The 22390-nt window shown below is 39.7% G+C and overlaps 1 protein-coding gene across 7 annotated transcripts in view; it reads right to left on the bottom strand.

The window, feature by feature from the left end:
* Positions 1-9500: 9500 nt before the first annotated feature.
* The window catches only part of LOC121295570 (E3 ubiquitin ligase RNF157-like), a 46885-nt gene continuing 33995 nt past the window's right edge, over positions 9501-22390 (bottom strand). For 3 of the 7 annotated variants that reach the window (XM_041220355.1, XM_041220356.1, XM_041220358.1), the window contains exons 15-18: positions 21681-21865; positions 21349-21414; positions 20791-20839; positions 9501-13269 (exon numbers count right to left, since the gene is read on the bottom strand). In XM_041220355.1, the coding sequence (XP_041076289.1) occupies positions 13136-13269; positions 20791-20839; positions 21349-21414; positions 21681-21865 (434 nt within the window). In that variant the 3' untranslated portion in view covers positions 9501-13135. Of the gene's footprint in view, positions 13270-14203; positions 14245-16622; positions 16663-17476; positions 17617-20790; positions 20840-21348; positions 21415-21680; positions 21866-22390 lie in introns of those variants that run through there. The other 4 variants (XR_005946945.1, XR_005946944.1, XM_041220357.1 and 1 more) reach the window with 4 other exon arrangements.

Here is a 22390-nt window from a genome sequence, read left to right as displayed (position 1 = left end):
GCGCTGGGGGTGTTTCTTTACAATATTTGCCAGAAGCCCCGCCGACTATGAGACCCAGCGTTTAACATCTTCAAACACTTCAGATGCAATCACACAGAAGCCACTAACACACAACCTTATAGTATTAGCATAATTAAATTGCAACATTCCAGCAACATCGTTAAAAGGTTGTGCCAGTGGGTATTAAATAACAGTTTTAATGTCACAGTATTGTACACCCCCAAAGTATTTCAAAACATTAAAAAAATGAACAAGCAGAAGAACGAATCTGCAATGAAAAACGATTTGCATCTACCACTGTTAATAATAAAATAAAATCTAAAAAGACCACATCCAGTGTAACGCACATTGTAGTATTATTCACAATTCACCGTTTACAAAAGACCCGGCGATTATTGTAAGTTTTAAGGTAACCAAAAAAAAAAACTACTACAAGAAAAGTAAAGGTACATAAAAAAAACATTGTACAAACAGAAGATAAACAATTGGAAAGGCAAGTTTAAAAAAAAAAAAAAAATGCACGTTTTGAGTCGGCTTTTAAAAGTATTCTAGGCTCCGATTCACTGACCACTTTTGGACGAGCGTGCAAAATGTGAGACGACTTTTCATTGGATCATGTAGTACAGGTACTATTTTCTTTAAATTCATTGGCTCTTATTTCATTTCTAACGAACTGATTGGCCCAAATGTGTACGTGTATTAAAAACAGTACACGTAGTTAACAAAATAGTATCGGTATACAAAATAGTATAGTATAGGTATCGCAATGCTACACGTAGTAATGTATTTGAAACGTGTACAAACAGCACACGTTTTTGACCCACATGGTCTTCCATTTATTTATGAGTTCATGCTAACGCACCAAGCCACAGTGGGAGTTGTCTGAGCTGATAAAATCCCGGGGTAATATATTATGCATTTTTACGAGGGCTCTTCATCTAATCCTCTGTTAAAGGAGTCTTAGCTGACAAAACGGGTGACATCATTTTCTGGAATTCACGCAGTCGCGTTAATAGGTAATCGGAAAGCTACTGGAGTGTGAAGCAACTGAGACAATGGACCGTGATGGAACTGTGAAACAAATAACAGATTCGCTATTGATTGCTATGAATGCTGTGTGGTATGGTACCATACATGGTTTTATGTATGGTAATAAATGCTGCAAGACAGCTGGAAACTCCAAACTCGCCTTCAAAAACTGGTAGAAATAAATACAGCATCAACAACCCCTTTACATTATGATTCGGTCTAAACTACAAAGCCCTCAATTATCACTGTGGTAAAACATGGCAAAGCTGGCAAGTGTGCTGTAAAATCGAGTGGTTAAGCACCTGTCAACATTGAGTTTTCAAAATAAGGACGCTTTTCTAAACTGAAATCGCCTGAATTCAGGTGAATACCTATAAGACAAACACTCATTTTGAACACAGATCAACAGCAAACTCTTTTCCTTATAGGAAACCCATTTGTAAAACTCAGTTATTATTCGTTTTGGGCTCTAAAGCCTTTTATGTAACCGCACCCAAAATGACAGACCACCAAACAATGTGTCAGTACCATGAAAATGCAGCTTTAATGTTAGAGAATCTGAAATCCGCTGCACCTGTGCAATCAATGAGACTCATAGACAGCTTTCATTTAGTACGTTGCTCTTGTGCATGCTATCTTCAAACCTGTCAATCATGCTTAAACAGAGACGATTTTAGACCCAGAATGTGACATAACACAAGTGACATGGAAATAGTGGGACATAATTAAGGAAATGACACCAGAAAGTGTACCAGTTAAACCCACCAAAATGGTGACACACCAGGGAAAAACTTATCAGCGAGTATGAGAAAAAGCTGTAAAATGAAACAGCATGTGTGTTTTTAACAAAATCCCATTGTAAATAATACAGAAATGGATGACAATCACTGGTGTTTAGCTAAAGTCATCATGGTAGATGTCAGACATCAAGACCTGAAAGTGAAATGTCTACACCCCCATGGCCCACATCCTACCTTTCAGCACAGGAAAGGTACAAGAGATGTGTTTCTGTCCTCTCGTAGGTGTGCTTGTTGAGTTGACTGGAAATGCCTCTCCTATTCTTGCAAGCGGCATGAGAGACATATATAGCATCTCTCTAGAAGTAGTGGATTTTATAGTTGATGTACATCTTAACAGACTGCTACCTAGCTCTTAAATTTCACATTTTATACATCTGAACATGGCTTTGATAAGTTTGTCCATTTTGTGAGCTGTCATGTTCACTTTCAATTCGAAGGTATGGGATATTCCTGCCCTTCGGGTAGGTATTTCTGAGCTCTCTGTACCAGAGCTGCCGACAGGCCCCTTGCTAGGATGGCACACTCGGACCCGCTCACCGAGGGAATAAAACCGTCAACCCCACCCCCAAAAAAAAACAGTTACACGTGCTGCCGTGGTGACTGCTATTTTACCCTCACAATTGCTGTTGTGTGTGTGTGTGCGCATATTTGTTTTTCTTTACTGCCTTGCAATTTAAAGATAAAAAGTAATATCAGCATGATTCCTCTACCGGGACCCAGCTCTGCTGTGTCTCGCTGTTGAGTTGAATCAGCAGGCTTGTTTCAGCCCGCCTACTTGGTGCTCTTGGTCTCCCACCTGACATGGTGAATGTGTTTCTCCCATAGCTGAATGACTGTGTGTATAAACCTTTATGTTTTCCTATTACTGGCTTTGCAGTTGAAAAAAAAAAAGCAGTACACTTTTATTCCTGCTTAACATGCCGCAGCTCCTTGAGTCTGTGCGCCACTCTGGTATACGCTATACACTGCCACGGTGTGTGACTGAACGCGGTCCAGGACCAGGTTATCGCCGCTCTGCACCATGATGCAGCACCATGCACCCCCCTGTACTGCTCTCTTGATTGCCTACCGCAGTTACTCTCGCCTGTGAATCCACCCTGGTGTATGCTATGCACACCCCGTGTTGACTTCACGCTGTTAAGGCTGGACTCCTCTCAGTGCTTCAGCGCCCTCAGTGTTCAATAACACCTGCACTCTGTGCCCTCAATGCTTCGCTGCACCAGTACTGTATTCTACCTCACTTAGTGTCCTAGGGCATACTCCACTAGGTCTTTGTATACCTGTAAGTGGAAGTATTTTCAGGCTTGGTGTCTGGCTAGAAGCCATGACTCCATATCTTGCTCTATGTCAGTCATCTTGCAGTTTCTGTGAGAACTGCTTGATGCTGTAGGCCACCTTCCACCTTGAAGGCGTATTTAGCGGCTATCTCTGCTTGCTATGCCCTTGTAGATTCAATGTCTCCTGGTGTGCATTTTTTGGCTACCCATTTTCTTAAAGGCGTTCAGCGATTTCGCCCTCCTAGGAGGACTGTTCTCCCCAAATGGAGCCTTAATATTGTACTAGAGGCTCTCACGAAGGCCTCTTTTGAGCTCTTACATTCCATAGAGCTGAAGTACCTGTTTATGAAGACAGCCTTCCTCTTGGCTATCACCTCCACTAAGCAGATCAGTGAGCTGCAGGCGCTGTCTGTGCACAGCTCCTGCATGCGTAGTTGGAAGGATGACAGCAGGGTGTTTCTGCCACCAACCCTGCTTTCATCCCCAAAATGATCAAACCCTTCACATTAATCAGTCTGTGAAACTGGAGTCCTTCCATCCACTTTGATTCAACAGAGGATGAGAGATTTAATTTCCTCTGCCCAGTGCAGGCATTGAGATGCTACGTGCATAGGACAAGAGCTCTGTGTCAGTCTGACCAGCTCTTCGTCTGTCATGGGACACGGACCCTAGGCCAGCCCCTCTCTAAGCAGCGTCTGTCGCACTGGATTGTGGACACAGTCTCGACTGCGTATGATGGTGCTGGCTTGCCCCCACCTGATAGGGTAGCCACACACTCCACTAGAGGTTTGGCTACATCTTGGGTCCTTTTCAAAGATGCCTCGATGTCCGATATTTGTACTGCGGCTAGATGGGCTACACCGCATACTTTCTCCAGGTTCTATCCTATTAATGTGGTAGACCCTGCCTTGCCTTCTGTAGGCACAAGGGTCCTTGAGGGTGTAAGTTCACCCCGCTAACCTCTGGACTAGACAGTGTTGTGCGTCCCTCATATGCTGCCATTCCTTCTCCCTCGTGACGGCACTGGTATACATTATCCCATAACTAATGTAGTGCTGGTCATCTTCGAATTGAAAGGGAATGTTAGTTTACTTACCGTAACCCTGGTTCCCTGAAAGAGAAGACGAGGTCGCTTCGTTCGCCCTCATTGGTTCAATGGAAAAAGACGAGGCTCTTCCTTTTGGGGGGGGGTGGTGGTGGTGGTTTTATTCCCTCAGTGGGCGGGACCGAGTGCGTCATCCTAGGAAGGGGTCTGTCGGCAGCTTTGTTATAGAGAGCTAAGCAATACCTACCCAAAGGGCAGGAATATCCCATACGTAATGTAGTGGTGGTCGTCTTCTCTTTCAGGGAACCAGGGTTACGGTAAGTAACCTAACGTTTTTTTTTTTCCTCGTCTCTTGATTTGTACAAGCCTGCAGAGGCCAACACACTGATTTAAGTACATTAATGTTTTTTTTTTTTTTAAATTTGCTAATTTTGTGATGGCCTAGTTTTGCATTTTTCAAAAATGTTTTATTTTCTGTGTAGAAACAATAATTCCAAAACTAACGCTAACCTTATTCTGAATATAAAGATGCTTCTAAACAGTCTGAAGTGTGACCTTAAAAGATTCCATAAAAAAAAATCAGACTGGGTGTATTTTGCAGACATTTTTATAAAATTGGGATCTTTTTTTTTTTTTTTTTTTTTTTTTTTTTCTTTTCTGGAGTAGCACAAATACTCAGCTAAAAAAGATAAAGGCCTGGAAAATAACTTTGATTTAAAAAAAAAAAAAAAAAAATTATTTAAAAATATATATATATATATATATATATATATATATATATATATATATATATATATATATATATATATATACTTGCTTTTTATATTGTCTAAAGGAATTGACAAAATCTCTTAGCAATTACATAGTTAAATTTAATAGTTAAATTTAAGGCATGAGAGGCTAGAGAGAGAGAGAGAAACTTTTGAACTAGCATTTTTTGAGTTTTGCAAAAAATTTGCTTTAATTAATTGTAGACATGTATTTCTTGTAACTTTTTTCCTCATCCACAAAAGCAGCAGGCAAAGGTGTGCTACAAAAGATTTTTCCTAAACTAAAGTTTGTTTGAGAATTTCTAGATTTATAAGTATCCCTTTGAAACTGATGTTGACGTACACACACACACACACACACATGTGTGTCAGCGACGGCGGCGGATAAGCCCTAAGACTAGCATAAAATTTACTGAATAAATCGCAAGTAATAAAAGTACTTCTTTAGTTTTTTTTACCCTGATTGCAAGAGAGTTGACGGAGAGCAAATTAACCCTGCCGTTCTCTCAAGTCCTATCGTTTAAACGGCCTCTTGTTCAGGGATTTTTCCTCCTCCCTATGCATCCCGTAAAGTATTTCATGCGGCTATATATATATATATATATAAATATATATATATATATATATATATATATATCTCATACAGTTGTAACTAAATAGTCAACGTTTGTACTAAATATTGTAAAACATCTGGATTTGAAAATATTAAGCCAAATGACTGAAAAAAAACCCTTTCAATAAAGTTTTAAGCAGCCACAGAGCCAGAAGGATCAATAACTGTGGTGCCTTAATGGCACGGATTAAAATGTTCTGACAACAAAGAACTTTAAAAGCAAACGCTTCATTCCATTTGCAAAGATTTCTTGTATATTGACCCAAGTGAGTTGCTGTAGGGTTACAAAATAATCTGGCAGTGTCCCAGGAACGCACTTACAGTCCATTAGCCAGTATAGAGCAGTCTTGGAGACCGTTGCCAGGGTACATACACGCCTTTAGTGTACATATGGACTGTATATTTCATAGTTTAGTAAAAGGACTAGGCCTTAATTCATAAATGTACCTGGATATGTTGGGTTATTTTCTCTAAATAAGCCTACAGGCTGAAAAATCTTCTATATCATTGTTTTAGTTCAAAACTCACTCTACAAACTGGGCATCCAGTAAGTAGCAGCTTGATTAAAAATGAAAATGGAAAGGCTTGAAAATACAGTGCTTTTTTCAGAAATCACAGATGTGCAGTAGGCAACATTAAATGAAGCGGTAAAATATACATTCACAATAATAACCCATGAACAACGAGATCTGTACATTAGCGGACTGTCTGTGTTGATTAAAGTGTTCGTGAATGAATCTTTTGTTCTGAAACAGAAAGGAAACCCACACTATTTTGGCTAATATTTAGAAGCATTATTCAATTCAATGGGTTTTAAGTACACTAGCAGAAGGCTGTACTGTATCAATATGTATCTTCCTGTTAGTACTATATATAAAGGCACATTTGTACAAGGGTACCAAAATTGAGACAGTTAAGCCTATTGTAAAAGTAAATATTGTTCTATAGAATTACTGTAGGTTCAGTTGTGTTGAAAAAAATTACCGGACCCAGTCCTTTGCAATACATGGATATTAAAAGATATATATATATATATATATATATATATATATATATATATATATATATATATATATACACACACATACATGCAGTGCCTTGCAAAAGTATTCAGACCCCTGACCAATTCTCTCATATTACTGAATTACAAATGGTACATTGAAATTTCGTTCTGTTCGATATTTTATTTTAAAACACTTAAACTCAAAATCAATTATTGTAAGGTGACATTGGTTTTATGTTGGGAAATATTTTTAAGAAAAATAAAAAACTGAAATATCTTGCTTGCATAAGTATTCAACCCCCACACATTAATATTTGGTAGAGCCACCTTTCACTGCAATAACAGCTTTAAGTCTTTTGGGGTAAGTATGTACCAGCTTTGCACACAGTGTCGGAGTGATTTTGGCCCATTCTTCTTGGCAGATTTGCTCCAGGTTGTTCAGGTTGGTTGGATGACGCTTGTGGACCTCAATTTTCAAATAGTGCCACAGATTCTCAATGGGATTGAGATCAGGACTTTGACTGGGCCACTGTAGGACATTCACCGTTTTGTTCTTGAGCAACTCCAATGTTGCTTTGGCCTTGTGCTTGGGATCATTGTCCTGCTGAAAGGTGAATTTCCTCCCAAACTTCAGTTTTTTAGCGGACTGAAGCAGATTCTCTTGCAGTATTTTCCTGTATTTTGCTCCATCCATTCTTCCTTCAATTGTAACAAGATGCCCAGTCCCTGCTGATGAGAAGCATCCCCACAGCATGATGCTGCCACCACCATACTTCACTGTAGGGATGGTGTGTCTTGAGGCATGGGCAATGTTAAGTTTGTGCCACACATAGCGATTTGAGTTTTGACCAAAAAGCTCTATCTTGGTCTCATCTGACCACAAAACCATTTCCCACATCGCAGCTGGGTCACTCTCATGCTTTCTGGCAAACTCCAGACGTGCTTTCAGGTGGTACTTTTTGAGTAACGGCTTCTTTCTTGCCACCCTCCCATACAGGCCAGCGTTATGCAGAGCTCTTGATATGGTTGACCGGTGCACCATTACTCCACTCCCAGCCACTGAACTCTGTAGCTCCTTCAAAGTGACAGTTTCCCTCTCTGTGGCTTCACTCACAAGTCTCCTTCTTTGAGCATTGAGTTTTGAGGGACGGCCTTTTCTTGGCAGTGTCTGGGTGGTGTGGTGCAGCTTCCACTTCCCGATTATTGATCCAGCTGTGCTCACTGGGATATCCAAACACTTGGGTATTATTTTGTACCCTTTCCCTAATCTATGCATTTGTATTCCTTTATCTCTAACTTCTGTAGAATGCTCTTTGGTCTTAATTTTCCTTCAGATTCACAGCCTTACCAATGAGCCTTTAACAGTGGGGTTTTTATCCAGAAAATGTGACAGCAACTTTAATGGTTCACAGGTGGGGGCCAATGGTAAGGTAATTGTGTCCTCGTTAGGGCAATTTCTTTCATTGGTGCAAACTGGGAGCTTCAGCAGAATACTTATGCAAGCAACATATTTCAGTTTTTTATTTTTCTTAAAAATATTTCCCAACATAAAACCAATGTCACCTTACAATAATTGATTCTGAGTTTCAGTGTTTAAAAATAAAATATCAAACAGAACAAAATTTCAATGTACCATTTGTAATTCAGTAATATGAGAGAATTGGTCAGGGGTCTGAATACTTTTGCAAGGCACTGTATTACATATATATATATAAAATCAACCTATTAAAATTAAATAAATATCCGTCAAAATATTCCAGAGAATGGGCTATTCAAAGCACTTAGTATTATAAATATATATGGAAACATTTACTGTATTTGTGGGATATTTATCTTTTCAGGAATACTAGGTTAAAATTCTCCATCCAGTCTGCATTTAGAGAAAGTAGGTAACTTTTCAAGGTCCCTGTGCCCTAGTGGGACAGCATCCTCGTTATTAATTGAAGGCTGCATTTCAGAAGTGAGGAGGGGAAGCAGATCAGTGTTGCACAGGCGTAAGTACACAATGCTGCACCTATGGGCTTCAGGTGCACAGTGCATTGCTAACATGCTTCCCCTCCTCACTTCTGAAATGCAGCTCACTAAAATAGTAAGCTGAAATGTTTATTAGTAGTGGTGGATTTGCAAACTCATAAAAGCATACCTAGCTGTGATGCTTCATTGGTTATCTAAATAGGAACTCCCAAATCTTGGATCTCACAAACTCAGAGAGGTACTGTAGAACACCCCTGGTGGTCATGTATGGTAACACGTGACTATCACTTCCTATTTCTAAGCAACAATATTATAGGATGCAATGCAGGCTTCAGCTAATAAGCCTAATGGGATACATAGGGTAGCACAATAGGGGTGGACCTGCTCTACAGCAGTACACACACATCCCAGGAGAAGTCATTTCGAACATGTATATTAAACATCTGAGGGTCCTTTCTGATACCTGTAGCACTAGAAAGCTGCTGTACTTAAAACTTACTTAAGCATTATCGCAGATCAAGTTCAACCAACACTGCTGTACCCTGATGACGATGGCTGTCAAGACAATAATGAACCAATCCAACATTCCTACAGGCATCATCCACAGCCACTGTAATCCATTTGAGCATGTTTGGGATGAAACTGAACAATGCATTCATATATCATCATAATCCCCTGCACACATTGTATGAAATATTATTAGCTGAGACACCCTGTAGAGATGATGCCTGATGGTGTCAAAACCCAATATTAGGTACAGGTCCTAATAAAGTGGTCAGGCAGTGTATAACAAAGCTTGTGTTGTATAGAATACTTTATAGTAGATTGTCTGGGTGTTGATCTACCTGTAATAGACTGCTAACACTAATCACATATCCTGCCATTTGAAAGGTCTTGAGAGGAATATTGAGTTCACCTGTTATTTCAGTGTGCTGTTGATTTGATGTAATTAGGTTGCCCACCACATTGAATGAAATGAGAAACAGATATGAGTTTTAAAAAGTTTGTATTTATTGATTTCATATACCGGAATTCCATAAAAGTTGTCCTTAAAAGAGATACAACTTAGTGCAAATGTACACAAGAACATTACAGAGGTATTGACAGGACCGGGTCTCAGCTATACTACGGTGCTCCCTACTTTATTAAAGACCTCACACATGCACCCTGTGTTTTTGTGAGACTAACTAGTAGTGCATCAACCTTTTTTTTTTGTTTGTTTGTTTATAGTTTCATATGTTTATATTACCAAACAATAAAGATTAAAACATTGATGCCACACACACAGATCACCAATGCCCACAGATGTATCTTACCTAATGGTTTTGCAGATAATCACGGCAGGTAGCTAATGAGAAGAGTAATGCCACCAGGTATGAGAAGCTCTTAGACAGACGGGGTGAAACACCAGCATTTCATTGCTCAGAGGAGACAGATAAACTGTTTTAAATTATTATAACTCAAGCAGATTTGCTACATCTTTAGATCAGAGATGAACTGTTTGGCCACAAAATGGAAAAGTTTTTACTGGAATTATACTTTGGAGCCTAGTGGTTAGAGTTCAAGACCAGGAGCTAGGAGGCTGTATTGCTGAATCCCAGCTGGTTTCTTACTGAACACTCTCCTAGCTGGTATATGGAACCAGCACAGTTTCTTGCTGGCTTACACAGATGGCTCAATTTGTAAACCTTTAAATGCTGTTTTAAGGAATGTTTAAGAGATTTTAGGTTAAACAAAAAATGAGAATTAACTCTAACAGTTGAAAAAATAGACCTTAAAAACAGTCCTTGGCAGAACATTCCTCAAACAGTCCATAGTTTTATGAGTAGGACCCAGAAATCTAATATTTAAAGACTAATAACCAATGTTTAAAAAAAACAAAAAACACGTTTCTTTCACGTTTATGTGACAATTCTAAAATGAGTCCATGATTCAGATCTTCAATCCTAGCTCCTGGATAAAATTTATTGTCTGGCTCATTCTTAACATTTTTTTGCACCATGAACATGGACTGGCAGCACAGAACAGATTATGTTCCAGGAAGGATATTATTTGATTCATACAAAAAAAAAATACAAGCAAATAACAGAATGATTGCATACTCAAATAGAAAAAGAAAAATAGATTTGAAATCCCTGTTTATTATTCCTTCTAAAATGGAGTAAAGAAGGACACCATCTTTTGCCCATTCCTATATATGCTTTTTACAGGAAGTAGTTGCCTCACTTTAAATGGAACACCAGCTGGATGAAAGGTGTAGGTGCAACAAGGGGCTACTCTAACTGCTTTCTGACTGTGTTAAAGAATGTAGCTGTCACAATTAAGACCAACTAGAGTCCAAAACTCCAACCACGAGCTCTAACCGTATGGTCATACCTTCTCCTCCTTGCATACAGAGCCTTTTCCAGCTTCAAAATGTGAATGCATAAAAAAAAAAAAAACACAACATGCAACTTTCTGATATACTATTTCAATTGTGGAGTTGCTTTACTCAAGTGACTGAGACTATAGAGTATGGAATTCCTATAAGGTTTCATCATGCATAATCTCTGTGACAGGCTTCTGATTGATCAGCAATTCTGGTAATCCCACATGCATGACTATAGAAAATTGGGTGATAAATATTTGTGTTCTCAGTCTTGGTTGGAGGCACTGTCATTAGACAGGTAAGCACATACACTTAAATATCATAGGAGACTTATTGCTTTAGCAAAGTGAAGCTGAACCAACTCACTACTGATTTAAAAAACAAAATTTAACAGACAGAAAGTAGAACCAGAAAAAGCACCGGGTAGTGTGGAAGGACTGCAATAAGGAGTAAGTTATAGTATGTGTGAAAACGGGATTTCAGGGCGCTGGACACTTTACAAAGTAACTGAAGTCGGCAGGATTGCAGCAAAGACAAGTGTAACACTCAATGTGTTCTACTGGAAACACCTCCCACAGTACCGACAGTCTTGTATGGTCTACACAGAGCTTAAAGGGTTACGAGAGAGTGGTGTGTCGGGTGGACTACTATCCAGAGAGATGAATGGGCTCCGTAGGCTGTCTGTTGAAAGACAAGCAGCACTGCCAGGTCACATTGCTGTGTTGAGGCAATGAGATCAAGACTTGCATTGCAGTCCTGTGCCTTTACATTGTTGAATCCATTAACTTTATAAACACTGCTTAAGCCTGTTGGATACACTGCTGCTAACCACATGGTCACTACTTCAACATAGGCAGTCCATTAAAGGAGTACTTGGAGGCAATAACTTAAATCACTTTTTTTTTTTTTTTTTTTTTACTGTTCCCTTACCTTTTTATGATGTTTCCAATAAATGTTTCTTCGTTTTTAAGCCAAAGTGTTTATATTAGTAACCAGTGCAAAACAGCACATTGCCAGAGTTTAAAGGTTACACATCATGAAATGGTGATAGCTCTTCTATAGACATTTAATCCAGCCAATATTACATGCATCTATGACAACTAGAACTGAAGAGCAGCTCCTGAGCTCAAGTGAAAGCACCTTACAGTATGTGTGCAATTGTAATAAGAACCCCTCAGAAGAACTGAAAACATCAGAAAAAGGGGTATTAAAAAAAAGGAAAGGAGCCAATACTCTTCATCAAGGTTATAAAACTAGGGTAGAGCACACCAAACTTGGCAGTGATAATAATCCTGGTGCAGGATTTGAAAAACGTTCCCAGGGATGCTCAGAATCCGCTAAGCAGGGCAAACTGCTAGTCTGTCAGCTGCTTTCAAAACTAGCTTGAAGTCTGAAAGAAAACTGTAAGCAAATTCTCAAAGCCTTTTGCTTTTTATTATTAAAACTATTTTCTTTTGTGAAAAACAAAACAATAAATTGCAATTCTAAAACAACTGTTTTTTTTTTTTTTAGTTCAGAATAAACGATGCAACTGAAGAGGAAAAAAAAAAGCTTTCAGTCTAGGCCTCTGCGTATTATTAAACGCTACAGAATGAGCCAGAAATTGCGTTTTCACTATTTAATTTTTTAGATATCCAGTTAACTGCAGATTTCAAATTGATTTTTTAGTTTTTATCAGAAATTTTAAAAGGAAACCTGGCAAAATGGTAACCAGATGGGGCTCCATGTTCACCAGGACAGTTTGGGACAACTCAGGTTTTTTTAACCTCCATCTCGATGCATTCTGGTATCCTGTACCTCTCTATTCTTTAAGGGAAGCACTTGCCAGAATGCATGGCAATGTGAGTTTGAAAGCATAAAGTGAAACTGGAGGCATATGGTCGCCCTACCTAGCATCCCTGGTTTTCAATCCTTTAGCATTTATCTTGCATCAAAACAGTGGTTCCAGGGAGCAGCCCCACAAACACAGCTGTAGATGTCTTGAATATCAGCCAGGATTGTTTTTATAAGGGTAGAGGAAAAAAAGAAAAAGGGGGGGAAAGCATGTTGCGGAAAAAGAAGACAACAAAGACAATGTCCAAACCCACTCCAAATTTTAGACCCAGATATCCAATATTACAGCAAAGACTTGAACAGGAGTTTCCAGGCCTGGACAACTGAAAGTTCCACCCTGCATGGGTCAGCAGCATTTAGAAAGGTGTGATATCTTGGGATCTTGCGAGTGCAGCGAAGCGGGTGGGTTTCTAGGTGCTGGTGTCAGACAGCCAGGGGTCCGCAGTGTCGGGGCTGTGGGTGGCCCTCCCTCTCCTCCTCCAGGTCGATATTGTTCGCGGAGATGCAAGCCTGCAGGCACCCTTCTCCAGACCTGTATTCCTCCCAGGACCCGGGCTCTACACAGGGAGACAGTGCTGTGAAAGTTACTGCTCACCAAGACAACATCACATAAACACTAGCATAAAATTCTGCAGCACCACAGCTGGCTGTCTCTATTTGAGAGAGGCACAGGGCTGCCAAATTCACAACACCCCTTTTTTTTTTTTTTTATATCAGAGTAACTCTTGAAAAACATACAATGTCTATGTCACCAGTGGATGCAGAGACAACAAACAAGCCTTTGGACGAGTTTGTTATCCTTCCATCGCACACAGTAGATCAAGCTACTGAATGGTAAGTCAGATGGGAGCCAGTAGAGAGCTTATACCTTCCGACAGGCAAGCTGGGTGCAGAGCAGTGCATTCTTCAGACGATGCTGTTTTGTTAATTTGTCTTTTGAAATTCCTCTAGTATACTCATCCGAGTAGACATTTAGATCAAAGTTTACTTCCATCTTAAAATATTTTGTGAATATCAGCTTCTCAAAAGTTTTTTTTAAATGATACGCAGTATGCTTAGCGCAATAGAATGTATTAGCAGTGCAGTGAGTCTCAATGAAAAAAACAATTCGGACAAAGCATAAAAAACTCATGTAAATGTAGCCATAGGAGTGCTATAAATAAATATATACTGGCTGATAAATTAATGTGCATTCCACTTGACTAGGCTCAAGATTTAGCAAAAGTAAAATTAGACTAATTTGCACTGGAATTTAGTATAGTGGCAAGAGACCATTGACCAGGTAGAGAAATTCAGATATGTAGGATTGTGGATCTGAAGATCTTCCATTAGGCCAAATCATTAGTCCCTTTAGTGGTGACAATAAAAAAATCATACCAAGCCTTTCTATGATTCCGTGGTATAGTAGAAGCAGCAGTAGTCATATATAGTATTAATAACTTCCAAACACTCTTTTTGGTACAGTGATTCTTAATGCCTATGGTACCATACCTATTCCTCAATGTTGACTGGGCAAGAGTCAGATGCCAAAGCTGTCCGCAACAATGGATAGCAGAAGAGAGAGGGAGGGAGGGAGGGAAAGAGAGAGAGAGAGAGAGAGAGAACAAAAGACACATTTATAGTGCACAGGAATAACCTGCTGGACAAAACCATGACAAACAGACTGGCAAGAAATAGAACTTTGATGATGGATATGAAGTGAGAGTCTCCCGGGGTGAGAGACAGGGGGTATGTCTATCATGGAAACCTTAGACCCCAGAGCTAGATGTCTGGGTACACCGTCTTAAAGAGCAACTCAAAGGCCAGCGTGCCTTCTAAAAGACACGTCCGCTTGGTTGCGGTTACTGGTGGGTGAAGTACAAGTTTTATTAAATATCAACATTTGGAGAGGATTCTTGTGGTACTTCTCAGCATTTTGTTTTTGGCGCTCTTGAAAGGTAAGGGGCAAATGGCATGGACTACAGCCAGGCCCCAAGATAGCTTCCCCTCCCAGCACTGCAAGCTGGAGAGCACCTCAGCACTTCTATTCAGCCTGGGACTCCAACAGTAACTGCACCAAATTGTGTGTTGCTTTTTAAAGACATTTTGAGACCATTCATTATACTTGTCACCTAAGCAGCACCATTTTAACCTAGACCCTAAAAAGAAACAACAGGCCAGGGATTCACTGCACTGTCTAGCCCATCCATCATTGCAGGTTTCTTCGCAGAAGCCTACTTATTCCTTTCTGTGTTCAGAGTGGTGTTTATGAAGCTCTCCGGGGCTAAAACTCCCCCACCCGGGAAGCAGAGACACAGGCACAGGTAAGAGTGGCAGGAATGAAAAGTGAAGGCTTAGCGAAGCAGACAGGAGCTGGCAGACACTGAACATGAACTTCACACTTGGATGGAGACACAGATTTGAAATTTATACATGCTGCTGTTTTCAGGGACTAGACAAAAAAGTATAATGTAAATAAGGTATGAATCAAACAGTGTTCTAGAAAAATTGGACTTTCGCCCAACTCCCACATGATGGTTAATTGTCTGGTTTAATCATTTACATATTTGAAGTCCAACTATCTTAAAAGATGTTGTTTAGTAGCCAACTTTTAAAAACGGTATATATTGCATTGCCCTACAAAATTTTAAACTTTTCAGATCATCAAAAAATAGACCTGTTGACCATGTGAGAGGCTAGTGTTGCCCCCTATGGGATTTTTTATAGACAAGCTCCTAGTCTACTGCTGTGTATCTGTTGACGATTTAAATGAACCACAGTATCACAAATCCCACTCAGTGTAAGAATCAAGTGTTAGATCATATTGCATTATAACCCAAGGGACATTGACAGAGTCTCGGGTAAATCTTATAGAAAAGTTTATTTTAAAGTGCCACTGAATATTATCTGATTAAGGTTTGGGTTTTGTGATTTTATTTTTGTACTTGTTTTAGGGTTAAAAACCTTACTTTTTAAAAAAAACGTATCAAAGAGTAATTGGGCTCAATGTGGTCACACTCCTAAAAAAATAAAATGGCAAATACAATTATTAAAACGAAACCTTAACTTTACAAAAAATATCGGCGATCACATAAGAACTTTTATACGGTCAGCACTCACTTATCCGACCCTATCAAATTTTGACTTCAGTAATGGTTAGAAGAGTGTGACACATATCTGATTATGTCATTTTGGTCCGTTCTGATCCTTGTCCGTTTTTCAGGGAACACAAAAAATACATAGCTGAAAGGACTGTTTTAAAGTAAGTAGACTTCCATTTAGATGTACTGTAGTTGGTTTTGTTGATACAGTACTATATATTCAACAGAAGTAGTATTTTAATTCAGAACGATAGGATTCTGAAAATAGCACTTGCCAAAAAGAGACATAAGAACATAAGAAAGTTTACAAACGAGAGGAGGCCATTCGGCCCATCTTGCTCGTTTGGTTGTTAGTAGCTTATTGATCCCAGAATCTCATCAAGCAGCTTCTTGAAGGATCCCAGGGTGTCAGCTTCAATAACATTAAACTACTGAGGACATATAAACTGTAATACGGTACATACTTTTAAATCCGGTACTTATTGTAGCAGTACGTAAAATTCCCCATTAACGCCAAATGAAATCAAAATGTTATCCATACACAGAACTGCGTAAAAACGTAAAAGGCAATTGCAATTTAGCAAAAAATTAAAAAATAATACCACCTGTTTCCAGAATTAAAACAGAATCCAAAGTCAGTATTCAAAATTGCAGAACATAGTGCTCGATAAGGCCTTAATGTCACTTGCAATTGAAAATGCACAAAAGCAACTAAAGATCACAGATTTAAGAAAAAAAAAAAATTAAAAAAAAAATTAAAAGAAACACATCACAGTATCGAGAACTGTTTAATGATTAACTGTTTTACATTACAGCAGCTGGTCTCGTTTGCTTTGTTGTTGCTGCATTCCATTCCCGTCAGGTGTGTAACTGCACAATAAAGACAGACCGATTTACACATGCAAGAAAAACAAAACGCAAGCTGTGATGTATAATCAAATAAATTGTAAAATTGAAACGATGGGATTTGTGTCTGAAAACTGGTGATGGAATCGGAAATCGCGTGTGATGGTTAAGTGCACTAATTTGTTATATATATATATATATATATATATATATATATATATATATATATATATATATATATATATATATAAATAATGGGAAATTGATTTGTTTCTTAATACAAGAACGGTAAAATGTGAATGACATGTATCTGTGTGTTGTATATCCGAATGCTGACTGTACTGCATAATGGCCAAACTGATCCATCAGGAAATTACAATTTTATAATAATAAATCAATTCAGAACATCTATTGAAGTATGTCAATGTTTCAAGTTTTCGAATCAACCTATTCCCACAGACCCCAAACTGTTCCTCGGCTAAGTCAATAAACAATCTCTGTGCCCGCTAGTTTATACTGATTCTAAAATCACTCTAAAATAATGCAATTTTTGTTGCGGAAATGAAAAATCTGTAGAAGTATTTTCGTTGAGCGTACTTGTCTGAAAACAAACAAGTATTGGTACTCGTATAGATATATAGACGTATAATATAGAATATTAAATGTTTGGACTATATATGAATGCTCCGCCAAACCCTGCCGCCCCCAGTACATATATAGCCTGTAGTATAGCCAATGTTTTTGGCCATGTGGAAATATTTCATGTGTGTGGCCCCCAGTACATCCATCCGCTCTCGAAGGTTTATAGAAAGTCCATGTTCAACAGATTGCCACTCACCAGCGTTGCAGGCCTCAGGGCAGGGCTCATTGTCCAGCCCTGGCAAGCTGCGACTCAGGCCCTGATTGTTATTTTCAAATTCAAGACAGGGTGCATCCTCCTCCTCCTCCTCCTCCTCCTCCTCCTCCTCCTCCTCCTACCTGCAAGCGAGGCGGCGGGGGGGGGGGGGGGGGGGTGGGGGGGGGGGGGGGGGGGGGGGGGGGGAGGCGGGGGGGGGGGGGGGGGGGGGGGGGGGGGGGGGGGGGGGGGGGGGGCAGTTGGACACCACTGTCCGAACAGTCTGGATAGGACTGTCAGTATCATCTCTTCAGTTCCATGTCTTTGAGGCCTTTTTAAGGCCTGTCATCAAATAGCCTTGTTTTGTGGGAGCCAATAGGACTTCTAATATCTGGCAAAGGAGCCCCGTTCGGAGGAGTGTGCTGCAGTTGAAAGCAGTTTCTCTACCAATCTATCTTTAAGAATACACTGTGCTTTTTTTGGTAAATATCTGAATTTATTTATTTTTCTTATTTTAATTTGTACCCTCACTGATGACTGCACGGTGCTCATTCATAAAGCACAGATGAGTAGAGATTTGTTTTTTTATGAAAACATAGAAAAAGTTTTCCTGAATCAAACTCTAGAATAGTCTTAAACTGCTTAGAATGAGTGCATCAGGCATTTCATACAAGATGCTAAACAAAGTTTTTTCTGTAGTTTTCCAATGATTATGGGGTTTTTTTGTGGTTTTTTTTTTTAAATATATAAACATGCCTGCTTTCCAGTTATTACAATCTGAATACAGTGGCTCATCTTCATTCTCACAAGCCTCACATTATTAGGCTGTAGTTTTTTACAATTTGATTTAAATGAGGGCCACTGATCATGACCGTGAAGCAAGGAACGCAAGTGTGAGAGTCAAGGGGGTCCTAATACCTGGTGCGCAGGAAGGAAGTAAAGAACAAGCACAGGACACAGAAGTGCTTATTATAGTAAAAATAGGCTTCATCCAAGTCCAAAGGAAAATAAAGTCTGGAAGACTGCAAAGTTGTAGTTTTTTTTGTTTGTTGTTGAAATCATTAATTATAGGGTTGTTGATTAAACTTTTTCCACTTAACATGCAATTTAGGATTTAAAAAAAAAAACGTGACTTACAATAAAGAAAAAAACGACAGAAAGCAAACAGAAAAAAATACAGAATTTAAAAATCCACATTAAATGAATCATTTGATAAAGTTGAATAGCTCAGCAAGCTGCAGTACCCCCTTGGCTGAGGAGACTAATGCTTTCCTGTGCACTGGTTTCCTCGCTTGGGTTTGTGGATGGTGTCTGCAGGCTGCAATGAATCAGTATCCACAAAACAATTTCCATCTAAACATGTAGAACTTGTGTCTTTGTTTTGAGAAGCCTGAATCGTACCATTCAGAGCACGCAACAGTATTCCCGATTGGTATCGTACTACCTTGCGACTGTCATGGTACAACCCGCAAAATAAAATTTATACGCAAGATACCAGTTTGGGTAATGTAAAAAACTACCATTACTAACATATGATTGGATGTTTACTCCATTCATTGGTGAGTTCTTAATTCAAGTTGCAAATTACAGCATTTTAAAATTAACCAATGTTGTTGATTTATTTTTCTTTTATTGATTCGAAACGCAATTCATAAATTTTATTAATCACTGTCCAGAAATGTTCCACAGAAAATAGTCTGGACCAGCATTCCAGTTGATGAAACTGAAGACCTGTGTTACTATGTTTCCTGTCACACAGTAACAGTATTTAATAACCTCTGCATCTCCTCTTGTGAAATCTGCTGTCCTTGACTAGCGTCACAAAGACAAGCAAGGACAGAAGTATCTTAATGTCAAGGATATCTTGACAGTAAAGAGTGAATTCACAAACACTTTCAACCACATTACAGTGAGTATTTATAGTAACACCGAGAACAACACACTCAACAGAGCCGAATTGTATGACACGAAAAGATGCTTAATAAATTAAATAACAAACATCTTCAAACTCCAAGTGGAAATGTTTGGCATTGAATTTACTGTGGACACCAACACCACAGAAATGTATGAGAACTCTACTGAAGCATTTCTGGCACACTTAGTGTCATTACACTGAATTTCTTTTAATGGTAAACTTTTCACTATGCTGTAATGAGGACAGATTTCACTTAGTAAAGTTAAACACTGATGCTATAGTCACACTTCCTAATTTACACCCAGTTCATATTTTCCTTTGGCTTTAATTAGATTTATTTTCATTAAATTGGGATAGTTAACTTAAAATGAAAGTGCAGTCCAACCCGTAACAGGAAATCCAGTCCACGGTTTGCACCTCTTGGTAGAGTCAAACAAAAAATGAATTTTGTGCTGATGTTTTGTGTTGCCAAGCTCAGAGAGCTCATGTTCCTGCTTCACTCTCTCTTACTGCAGTGACAATAATACTATTACTGCATTACTGCATTGATTGGGAGTGTGGAGAGAGATGCTAAATCACATTGTGTATGAGAGGCGCCGGTCCTGTTCAGACTCGTTCTAGTGAAGCCAGAATTAGAAATGACATCATTCACCTATACATATACTGTATGAACCTGGAGGAGAAAATCCAAAAGCAACCAATACTTTAGCTGTTGGACTAGCCTCAGCTACACGCAGGGAATGCATTGGACTTGCATTGTGGGCAATCGACTCTATTGCACCTGACAGAGGTGGAAACGAAGCATGAGGATACACAGACAGAGCCAAAAATGCAACTGCTAATTATTCAAGAGAGATTTTACTCACACATGGGAGGTTATTATAAGATGATCAGCTTGTGAAGTTTCCCCGTTTAAAGATGTATTAATTGAGATTCCCTCTCATTAACTGTTTTACAGACTACTTTATTTTCACATTCCCACCACCACACAATAAAGTCTCTTCCTGTGCAGCACATAAAGAAACGGAGTGCTAGGCACAGGAGGGTTCTAATTCTGAATAGTGGTAGAACTTTATACGTAGTTAGGCCCTACACCTGCCTCAATGCAATTCTAACAAAACAAGCAGTCTTTTTACCTAAAATAACATATTAACAGATTAACCCCAGGGTGTGTTTGGTCTGCTAGCCAGCCCATTGTTGCAGCCGTTTACTGTACAGAGCAAGCCTGAAGCACTCTTGAAATTGTACTGCCCTGTATTGTATTGCTTGTGTACAGTACAACCTGCCCTGTATTGTATTGTGTGTGTTGCAGTACAGCCTGCCCTGTATTGTATTATGTGTGTTGCAGTACAGCCTGCTGCTTTGCTCGCTGTTGTAAACACAAATTTAAATTCTTAGTTACCCTCCTCCTGAGTGGGCGATGGACACTCCTCTTCAGTGACATCATTTCCCTAGAAACAAACAAAAACATGGTGTCCGTGAGTTTCAGTGTCCTGCTTCCTTTACTGCAGGTGCACCTCTAGAGTGCCCCTGCCTTTCCGCATTGCCATGGAGACTAGCCCCACCCCTTTGTCTTACCTGAACTACACACAAATATTGGGTTGCAAGCAACTACTGCAGCTTACCCACTGAAAACCTCATTTATTAGCCTGTCACAAACACAATGCAACACAACAGTCAGTCTCTGCTGTAGAGAGGCCCAGGATGGAATGGCAAGCAGAGGGAGTTCCAGTCTCTCTCCTGGTCTCTCTCTAATGTTCAAATATCATCTTACTTGGTTTAGCAGTTCTCTAAACATACATAAAACTCTAAAGATTTACATCCCTATGCCCACCTCCACTATATCCCCCTGCCAGGGATATGCATCACCAGCACAGGGAAAAGAAAGGAAGAAAGCAGACCAGAGGGTCCGTTGAGTGTGCAAGGAAGGGCTTTGAGCCTGTGCTCCAGGTGCGGTTACCTCAGAGTCCTGTTCCTCAGCATCGATTGCTATGAAGTTGGTTTCCTGAGTCTCCAAAGGAGTTTCCTACCACAGAAACAAGACCGGGCTTTCAGAGAGATATCAGAAACAATGACAAGTACACTCTTACAGAGCAACAACAAATCAACGTTAATCTTCAAAGCAGCGGTCATCCCCTGCTAGATAACTGAACATGGGGACAGCTAGGTGTCCTGAGCTGAAGAACAGGGCACAAAAAGGTCATTTGTCCACAGGTAATGACCTCTGCGGAGGATAGTAATTCTATTATAAATCAAACACAGCCCACCCACCACCCTTCCCTCCCCGCTCACCGTTCCCTCCTGCGAGGGGCCCTGGCTCTCCACGGGGGTGTCAGGGGGTTCCCCCTCCCCATCAGCCCCCCCAGCCATGTAGGATCCTGACATGGAGGAGATGGTGTCGGTGCTGAGCTGAGACTGCCGGCTCCGAGAGGAGGCCATGGACATCACGGACTGAGCCAGGCTGCTGCTCACAGGCTCTGAGGGAGGGGAATGACAGGGACTGCCTCAGCATCCAGCCACATAACTCAACACTAGTTTTCATCTGATAACCTGCCAGAGACCTCATCCCCAGAAGCTGTGTTAAAGTGGTTGTAACTAACAAAAAGAATTCCAGAAATCCTATTCTGCATGTGCATTACCTACATAGGTGTCATATGTATTTTCACTTTAAAGCATGTCTAGTACTATATTAGGTTAGTGGAAGTTTCCATGTCTGTTTTCACAAGATATCTGTTACATGCACCTCCTAGGTCATTTCACCACAGCTTATTTCCATAACATTAAATTTATTAACTCTTTAAATGAATTGTAGATAACAAGATAATTCTATAAATCTTTCCCATTTTGCACTTACATTAGCTACAATAGGTTATACACACATGTATTTTCATTTTAACATCTACACTAGGTAAAAGATAGTTCTCAATGTGCTTGTCTCACTTCCCAGGAAGTCTGTTACTGCTTTACTTCCTTGGAGCTGTGTCTTCTGGGTCAAAGTATGT

Source organism: Polyodon spathula, chromosome 20 (assembly GCF_017654505.1).
Source record: "Polyodon spathula isolate WHYD16114869_AA chromosome 20, ASM1765450v1, whole genome shotgun sequence".
NCBI lineage: Eukaryota > Metazoa > Chordata > Actinopteri > Acipenseriformes > Polyodontidae > Polyodon > Polyodon spathula.
The sequence above is the reverse complement of the archived record's forward strand: the minus strand, read 5'-3'. Positions and strand labels throughout refer to the sequence as shown.